The following is a 9215-nucleotide window of genomic DNA, read 5'->3' on the forward strand; positions in this document are numbered from 1 at the left end:
TAAAATTTAGTACTCAATTAGTACTTTCACCCTGGCACATATTTAAAATTAGTACTGACAGTCCCAGTGTGTACATTAAGGTTGGAAGGCCATCGAGGATTTGATCCTATAATATTTCTCTTGTACATTGGCGGGCCTGTTCACTGTTCGTTCTAGCGGGTTTCAGTGACCTTAATGTAAAACGTTGCCGCATGTCAGAAATGTATGGAGAGCGAAGCGAGCCGGATTTTTTTTGGTGGGCAGAACGAAGTTGTGTCATCTGTTGAAATGCGAGATTGTCTCCCCAAAGACCAACAATTAGTGAAATTCTCTCTATAAGTCATAATAGCGGGAAGTACTGCTCGAATTGGGACGACACGCCGTGGTCGTGGGCTCGTCAAAGGCGTCTGCGGGGGTATTCTGGGGGTTGCTGCGCAACCCCCGCCAAATTCTGGGGGTTGCGGCCCGCAACCCCTGCACCCCACTTGGTACGCCCCTGGCTGTTGGACGATTGGGCGGTGCAGCGTCAAGCCCGCACTGCCCACTTACAACCTCAATGTACACACTGGGAATGTCAGTACTAATTTTAAATATGTGCCAGGGTGAAAGTACTAATTGAGTACTAAATTTTAGCGTGCAGTACAAATTCCTAGCTGCATTGGGCGGTGCGAGTATTGTGGGTGGCCTATCTTGGAGTTTGCGGGGGTTCCCTTGTTTTTACCTCCGTTTATGCGTTGTTGCCGTGTAGTACTAATTCCGGCATGCCAATATTCGGAAAGTACTAATCGACCCGAGCAGAATGCACTGTGTGTCGGGGCTGTCGGACGATTGGGCGGTGCAGCATCACACCCGCACCGCCCACTTACAACCTCAATGTAAACACTGGCGATGTCAGTACAAATTCTAAATATGTGCTAGGGTGAAAGTACTAATTGAGTACTAAATTTTGGCGCGTAGTACAAATTCCTAGCTGTATTGGGCGGTGGGAGTACTCCTGCTTGCCTACCTTGGAGCCAGCAGGGGATCCCTTGTTTTTACCGCCAGTTATGAGTTGTTGCCGTGTAGTACTAATTCCGGCATGCCAATACTCGGAAAGTACTAATCGAACCGAGCAGAATGCACTGTCTGTGGGGGCTGTGGGACAATTGGGCGGTGCAGCGTCACGACCGCACCACCCAATATCGATTTCGAATGGCGGCTTTAGTTTGCAAGTACAAATTTCACTAATGGGCCAGGGTGAAAGTACTAATTGAGTACTAAATTTTGGCGTTCAGTACAATTTTCTAGGTGCATTGGGTGGTGCGAGTAATGCGGGTTGCCTACCCTGCAGTTTGCAGGCGCCGTCCAACTTTGACTTCAATTTTTATGGTGTTAAAAGGTAGTACAAATTCTGCCAGGTTGATATTCGAAAAGTACTAATTCTTCCGAACAGAATGCATTGTCTCTCGTTGGGATCGGACAATTGGGTGGTGCAAACGTCATGCACGCACCGCCCCATATCGTTTTCGGATTGCGCCCACAGTTTGTTAGTACAAATTCTAATATTTGACAGGGTGAGAGTACTAATTGAGTACTAATTCCTGGCGAGTAGTACAATTCCTACCGCCATTGGGTGGTGCCTACTTGACAGAGCTGTCGCAGCACACTCCCCGGCCGAGCGTTGTTAACTGACGGCGCCTAGCCCGGCGGCAGTATGCCTAGGAAATGGATTGGGGCTGTCGCCGCCGTCGGCTCGTAAATGTGAGCAGCGCGCCATGGAGCGGGGCGCGGGGGGTTCAGCAGGCCGTGCAGGGCAGGGCGCTCTTCATTGCGCCTGGTATCCCCGCGGGGCCGGGCGCGTCGGGGCGTGGCGGCGGCGGGGCGCGCTCCAGTTTGCTAGTGGGGCACTCCGGCGGCGTCCATCTCCGCGTTCTTGTTTATGCACAGCGGCTCAGCTACGCCGGCGCGGCTGCAATCAAATCCTTTAATGCGCCGGACCCGTCGCGCCCCGCCCCGCCCCGCCCCGCCCCGCCGTACTCGCGCGCACTTGCCGCACCTGACTCCCGTCCCGGCGGGATGCAGAGGAAGCAGGGCTTCGGCCACACGACCTGCTGCCCCAGTCACTAGGCCGCTCCCCGCCGAGGAGAGTCGAGAGTCGTGCTGTCCCAGTCCGTGTGTCTGTGTGTGCGAGAGCTTGACTACGCGCCACAGCCGCACGCAGGCCACGCTGCGCCCTTTGAGGGCCGGACAATTGATTGCCGTACCCCGAAAACAAATATTGACTTCCCCTGGATTGCCTGGGCCGCCGGCCTGGCCCGGGCCACAGGTTGCGGTTGTGGCGGGGGGAGGGGGGAGTACGGCTTGTGTCTGGCCCGGGCAGCGGGAGAAGGTTAGGGAAGGGGGAGGGGCTGTCATCGCCCACGGTGAAGTCCCGAGGACCTTTAAACAGGGGGTCTCGTACAGAGTGTAGTGTATTGCTGGCCGGCCGGCCCCGCCAATTGAAACGAGGCACAAACAAGGGCGCTGCTCGGCGTGCATAACGGCCTGCCTGATGCCCGGGCAGGGGCTCGCTGGCGGCGCGGGCGGAGAGGTGTTTGTGGCGCGCGATAGGTTTGCTTACACGCCCCAGAGGAGGCGGTGGCGGCGGCGCCGCGGTGCCTGTCTGCAACCTCCCTCTCCTCCTCCTCCCGCCTCCGCAACACGCCTTGTGCGCGCGCGCGCTCTCCTCTCGAGAGGCTATTTTAATCGCAGTAAAAGCTTCCTCTGCTCCAGTGCCTCCCTCGGGCAAGTTCGAGGCCTCGTTGTGCGTCTCTAGAGTTTTCAGAATCAAGTGCGGGGGCGGCCGAGCGGGGCGGCAGACGCGCGGGGCCTCTGCGCTGGCGCGGACCGCGCCCGCCGCGCGCACGGGGGTGCAAGAACGGTACGCGTCGCTACCGCATCGAAGAGCAGGTCCCCGCCGTCGTGATCTACTCTCGGAAATTGCACCCAGCCCGAAACCGTCCCTTCGCTCCCTACCTCGTGCCATTAATTCGCTGTCGCGTCCTTTTTTCTCAAGCGCCCCCTCCCCTCCTCCGACGCAGTGTGGGATGGGGGAGGGGTGGGGTCAGTATAGGGCTGGGGGAAGACTCCATTCATAGGTGATGAGCCCGGGCCCTGTCCTGTATGTCATCTCAGCGGAGGCCCCCCCCTGCTGTTCCCCCGCGGCCAATTTCCCCCCGCCGCGCCTCGCCTGCACGCCAGGCACGGCAGGCCCTTTGCAGCAGCACGCTCCGCGATGTAGGCCAGCCGAGCAGAGCAGCCCGGCAGTCCGCCAGGCGATTTAGACCGGAGCACGGCCGTGCCCCGCCCTCGGCTCATGATCGGCGATAGTGATCCGCCGCGATCAGCGCGTCCGCGAGCGAGTCGGGCCCGCGCGCGCCGCCTGAGTTCCCCCCCGCGCTCCGCGTCGGCGTGGTGCCTTTGACCACGACGACGACGGCGGTCAGCCTGGCACGGTCGTTTCCGTTTTCCGGCGCAGTTTGTCGCTCACGCAGCCGGCCGTGCGGCGGGCCCACAAAGTACGGGGGGGCATGGGGCGTGGCGGGGTGGGGTCGGAGATGATGGAGCAGTGGTGCTGGGTCCCCCGCGGCTCGTCTGGCGCGGGCGGAGGACGCTCGGCGCCCGTCGGTCCCCCTCGGGCCACGCACGGCACCACAGTGAGCCTTTTCTTGGTCGCGCTCCAGCCTCGCCCCCTCGCCCCCCGCCGCCACGAGCCCCGGCCAGGGCTCTCTAAAATTCTTTGTGCAGGGGAAGGTTACCTTGCAAAGAGAACCCTGGCCCTGGGGGGGCGGGAGCGAGGGGTACATATTAAGGACGAATGAAATGCCGTTGGAGGACCTGACTGGGACGTGCTCATAAAATGTAAACTTTTTGCCAGACTCGTAAAAGGAATACATTGTTTCAAGGGGCTCCGAGAAAGGCATCCTCTGTGAGATCTAAGAAATTGCCGTAGAAAGGACATAGTCTCTTTGTTTTACCCAAATAATAAAGTCAATTCCACTGAAAGACCCGTGTTTCGTCCGTCGGATGCACCAGCATTTCCCTCTTTCGCGTCCCCACCGACTTGCAGATCGTCCAGCAAGAACGCCCGTTTTTCTCATACTCATTCAGCAAAAGGATGTCATCCGAGGCGCCTGCGAGATTCAGGGTAGGCCACCCCGCATTACGCGCATGCACTGCAGACAATATGTTGCCTACCTCTCAGGCGCTTATGAGGCCTGGCATCGGATGGGCCGCAGAGTTCCGTAACGGCGAATGGCGCACGTGCTTTCTGGATAATGAACCTTTAACCTTTATGTTTGCTTTTCTCTCTCGGCGGTGGCGTGAGCCGCTTAGAGTAACACCCACCCCCCCGGAAGGGCCCCATTTCCAGCCCTATTATTCTACTTTGGCACCCCATTTGCGCGACCGCTGTGCGCGGCCGATGCGTTGTTGACACTAACCACCCGTTATCCACAGCGAGACCGCGAGCTGCGTCGCGTGTGGCTGGTGGTGGGCGGCGCGGTGGCGCTAGCCTGGCTGGTGGGCGCGGCGGGCTGGTCGCTGGCCTGGCTGCTGCTGCTGCTGGCCGGGCTGGCGGCCGTGGCGCGCGCGCCCCTCGCCGACGTCCTGGACGAGGCGGTGCGCTACGAGACGAGGCGGGTGCGCGCCCGGCGCGCCCTGGCGCAGGACGAGACGGCCGAGTGGTTCAACTTCCTGCTCAACCGCTGGTGAGTTCCATACCTACACGGGGTCGTCGTGCATGATTGACGACAGGGTCGGTTGGCTTTGACGCTGTCCTCCTTTGTGCTCGCAGGTGGACGTTCAGCTCCAACTCGCTGCTGGCGCTGCTCAAGGACCGCCTGGAGCCGCTGCTCAACGAGTCCAAGCCGTCGATCGTCGGTAAGTGCGCGGAGGGTCTCGCGTGAGGGGTGGATAACTCCCCTGACAAATGTACACCCCTAATTCTGCCCAATTCAAACTAATTCAGTCCAATTCAAGGCAATTTACATTCAATTCAAGCCAATTCACGCTAATTCCGTAAAATAAAATCACAATAATTCAAACCAATTTAAAAACAATTCAACCAAAGGTGTCCAATTCAAATTCTATTCGAGCAAATTCAAGCCAATTTAAATCTAATTCTTGAAATTCGTACACTTAATTCTGGAGTCATCCACCCCTCGGTCTCGCGTTGGAGCGGACGTGGCATTTTACCTTCCGCCTTTGAAGTTGCGTACCCCTCTAAAGGTGGCCAGAGGGGCGGGGTTTGAACCCCCGGTTGACGCCCCCGGCGGGCTCCCACCGTATCGACCAAAGGCGACGCCACGGCCGGGTGGGCCAGGTGTGTCGGGCTGCATTTCAGGTAGTCCTGGCGGGGGAGGGAGAGAGGGAGGGAGGTTACCCCCTAATTTGGGGGACGAGGCGAGCGAGGGTGGTACGGTACACAATTGATTCACCTGGAGGGAAAAGGGGGGGGGGGGCTGCGGCAAGGTAGGGATCTGGATGAAGATGCTGTGGTATTTGTGTTGCATACATTTACCGGGTCGTTGACCTGGCCCGCAGCCCCCCTGTGGCTCGGAATTACTCACCCCCTCCACAGCTGCCCCCCCCCCTCCCTCTCCGTCCGTTTCCTCCCAGGCGGCCGCGTTTCCGGACCGGGGGAAGTGGCCAAGCTTTAAGCTGCGGAGCCTGTAAAAGGGCTGCCGGCTGCCCGGGCGGCGGCGGGGCGGGAAACGAAGTGCCGGCATTTTTCACGGGAGAAAAATCGGAAAGTGACCATTCGCTGTCAGGGGCAGACCATTTGGCTCGGGCGCTGGCTGTCTGCCGCCTGTCCGCCGTCCACCTCTCGGGGCTCCAGCCGGACAGGGTAGTGTTTTGTGAGCGCGGCCCGGGCGGCGTGTTGCCCCTGATGAGTTTGCGGGTGGATGGCCCCTCTGCCGCCGCCGCTTCGTGACCCCTCGTTACTCGTGGCCTGCTGCCTCCACTGCTTGTGGCCTCTGCTGCTCGTGGCCTCCACTGCTTGTGGCCTCCGCTCGTGGCCTCCACCGCTTGTGGCGTTCGCTGCTCGTGGCCTCTGCTGCTCGTGGCCTCTGCCGGAGAAGGGGTGTTGTTATTCAGCAGCCGCCCCCAGGCTCACCCCCTTTAAGGGCATTTCGCTGTAAGCGCGCTCCTGCAGTGGGGCTCAGCCCTAATGCGGACTACGCGCTACGCTCCGCCGTGCGAACGCGTGCCACACCACATGCACATTCCCGAGGGAAGGCCGACACCACCCGACGCTCTGGGAAATTCAGTCCATGTGCAATGTGCACCGATGTGTAGGGCTGGGGCGTCCCGAGGAAGCTGTCGGGCAGGCGGAACATGCAGGTGCCTGGGGGGGACGTGGCACCATAGGGGGCCGCTCACTCCACCGCCCCACCGGTGGGTACCTACCCCCAGCACAGCAGCGGGGGGTGGGAAGCGTCCAATCCGCTGGAGGCACTGCCGCGGCCGGGCCGCGCCGGGGGCCACGGGGTACGGGGGGCTCGCGCGCTGTCGGCTCGAGGGCTCCTGGCGCCCCGCGCCGCCCCCGCACGGCCCCCCCCTGCTGCTGCCCGCGGGCCTTGTTTTATCGCACCCCCCAACAGCACGCGTGGGGTGCCCTGCCGCAGGGTCAAGGGCTGGGCTAGGGCTGCTTATTCCACCGTCGTGATGTATGGTCTGTCAATAAAAGGGCCTGGCGTGGCGGGTGGCTGTGCATCAGCGCCGGGCTACGCCGCGGCCCTTGCGCAGGAAATTGCCACCACGAATAGAACCGGGAGGGGCCGGATCGCGCCGGACCTGATCGCAGGTCGGCCCTGTTGGCCGGCACCGCGCCGACTGCAGCAGCCACCTCCCTATGCGCGCCGCGCGTGTCCTGCGATGCAAGAGATTGCAGATATAGCAGATATAGTCTAAACGCGCGCACGCGGCGCGGCGGCGCAAGTCGTCGTGGCGCGAAATTTGTATATATAATGAAAAGTAACGAGGCTGGTCGTGGCGCTGGTACGAGATGGATAAGGCCCGTAATGCGCGGCTGGTCGGCTGGTCGCGCTCCCTTTGGCTCGGCGCTGAGTAATTTATGAAAGCTCGCCGCGGCGTATTATTCGCGCAGGGCGCTGTGTGTATTCAGCCTTTCAGCAGGGCCCTCCGCTGCTGGGCCGAGAGAAGCTTTGGAGGGAAGTCGATCTTGTTCCGGTCGTTATTGTTCCTCCCGGTCGGCGGTGTCCGCAGCGGCGGTGACACAATGCCAGCCGAGAAGTTATTTCAATGTGATGTGTGTGCTTTCGTTCCCAGCGCACGGTAAACAAAAAACTCTGAATCTGAGGCGTGAAAAAATGTGAAATTTTAATTTTTGAGGCAGGAAATCGACTTTTAAGGCATCCTCTCGATTCCGAGCATCCAAAGCCTGATTTAGAGCCGCTCGGCTCTGATTCCGAGGTAATGAGCTCGTAATCCGAGAATCGTGTCTCGAAATCCGGGAATCGTTTCTCGGAAACGGATAAAAGGTGACTCGGTTTTAGAGACACGTTTACCCGATTTCGAGATCGTTAGCTCGGAATTAGGACAACGTCGGAAATCGAGATTTCCGCCTCGGAATCCGAGTTTTTTGTTTACCGTGCGGTCGTAATGCTCTACATCGTCCAGAGCGCCGGGCGGCCGGCCGGCCGGGGCGGCTGCATAACGGAGTCGTGGGACTCGTGGGGCGTTGTCCACAGTGCGGGGCGTGGCGGGGCGAGTGCACCGTGTGTGTGCAAGGCTGGGGGCGGGGCGGGGCGCGGCGGGGCGCGGTGCGGTGGACAATCACTGAGGCGCACCGAGCGCGGCACAGCGTGGAGCCCACGCGCGCGCGTTGCACCGCGTCGTCAGCGGCGTGTTCGTTCCATCTCAATCAGGACAAATCGCACAGCGTTGCGCCCGCCACGCACCGCCGTCAAAGAGTTGAACGTTCCACCCGCCTCCGACCATTTTAATTTAAATCTTCCATCTCGTACCTTTGTAAGTGTTAAATCTCCCTCCTACTTGTGCACTACTTTGAAGTATCCTATTTGTTTGCGGGTCAGTTTCTCCATGTGGACGCACTGTGTGTGTGTGGGAAGTGTTAAACGAGTTGAACACTGTGAAGTGCACAACTTGCAGTGATAAACACTTTAAAGTGTTGATTGAACAATGTATTTATCAGCAGTGTGAGCCCCACTGTGAGTGTGACTGGACAAACAAGTCCTGCGCTGCAGCGCCGGCCCAGTGGTCGGGTGGGGTGTGTCGGAGGTAATTGGTTCTACACACACACACTCGCACACACGCCACACTCACTCGCACACACGCCACACTCACTCGCACACACGCCACACTCACTCGCCCGCTCGCCTGTATACGTCCCGTTTCAATGGAGTGCAACTGCAAAACGTTTAGCCTCGAGTGGGAACAGGGGAACGCTTTTGCGGAGGATAGAAGCCAGAAAAACTAAAAGTGCCGCGTACATACCACTTGGGAGAGGCTTGTGATTCCTCCTCTCTTCTCCTTCCTGTCTCTGCCCTCTTCCAGCTTGGCCATTTCCCTCCTCTCGCCCTCTTCCTCTCTTCCTCTCCGGCCTCTTTTCCTCTCTTCCTCTCTTTCTCTCCATCCTCTCCCCTTTGACCCCCCCCCTCCCCCCGTCTGCTCTCCCTGACCTCATATCCGCCCCCCGAAGCCACTCGCTTTTCCTCCTTCATTACGCGTTTGCTGTTTTGTTTGAATGGCCGAGAGCGCTGCTGCTCGCTCTGCTTCGGTGCTCGAAACTTTTGGCCCGCGCGCGCGCGCAACAAAAACGCAACTTGTTGAAAAATAAAATGAGGGGAACAACTGAGGATAAAATTTGGCTCCCCGGAGGAGACTCATAGAGTATTCCATTTGGCCGCACGTCTATCGCCGGGGCCCGCTAGCCGCCCCTTCCTCTCCATAGCCCCGACCTTGCGCCCGGAGCCCAATTTTAATTAATATCGCAGTCAGGGGGGTGATGTTGGGGCGGGTCCACACGACGGAGCGCGCAGCTCTGCTGGGGCCTGGGGCCCATGCCCATGGCGTTCCTTATTGAGCCACTTTTTTTTTTATTTCCCTCCCTGCTGACTGGTGAGGGGGCATATCGTTCCCCATTCTCCGCACGCTCCGCTGCCTGCCTGTGTGAATGCGCAGCAGTGCGCACAATATTTTTGTCTATGCTTTTTCTTTCAATAAAATAAAAA

General features: G+C 59.2%; 1 protein-coding gene across 1 annotated transcript in view; it reads left to right on the forward strand.

Annotated features, from left to right (window-relative positions):
- The first annotated feature begins 3883 nt into the window (after positions 1-3883).
- LOC113205900 (uncharacterized) overlaps positions 3884-9215 on the forward strand; it is a 12557-nt gene continuing 7225 nt past the window's right edge. The window contains exons 1-3 of the mRNA XM_026421690.2: positions 3884-4144; positions 4456-4706; positions 4793-4878. Of these exons, the coding sequence (XP_026277475.1) occupies positions 4115-4144; positions 4456-4706; positions 4793-4878 (367 nt within the window). The 5' untranslated portion in view covers positions 3884-4114. The remainder of the gene's footprint in view (positions 4145-4455; positions 4707-4792; positions 4879-9215) is intronic.

Source organism: Frankliniella occidentalis, unplaced genomic scaffold (genome assembly GCF_000697945.3).
Source record: "Frankliniella occidentalis isolate FOCC.00 unplaced genomic scaffold, Focc_3.1 Scaffold20, whole genome shotgun sequence".
NCBI lineage: Eukaryota > Metazoa > Arthropoda > Insecta > Thysanoptera > Thripidae > Frankliniella > Frankliniella occidentalis.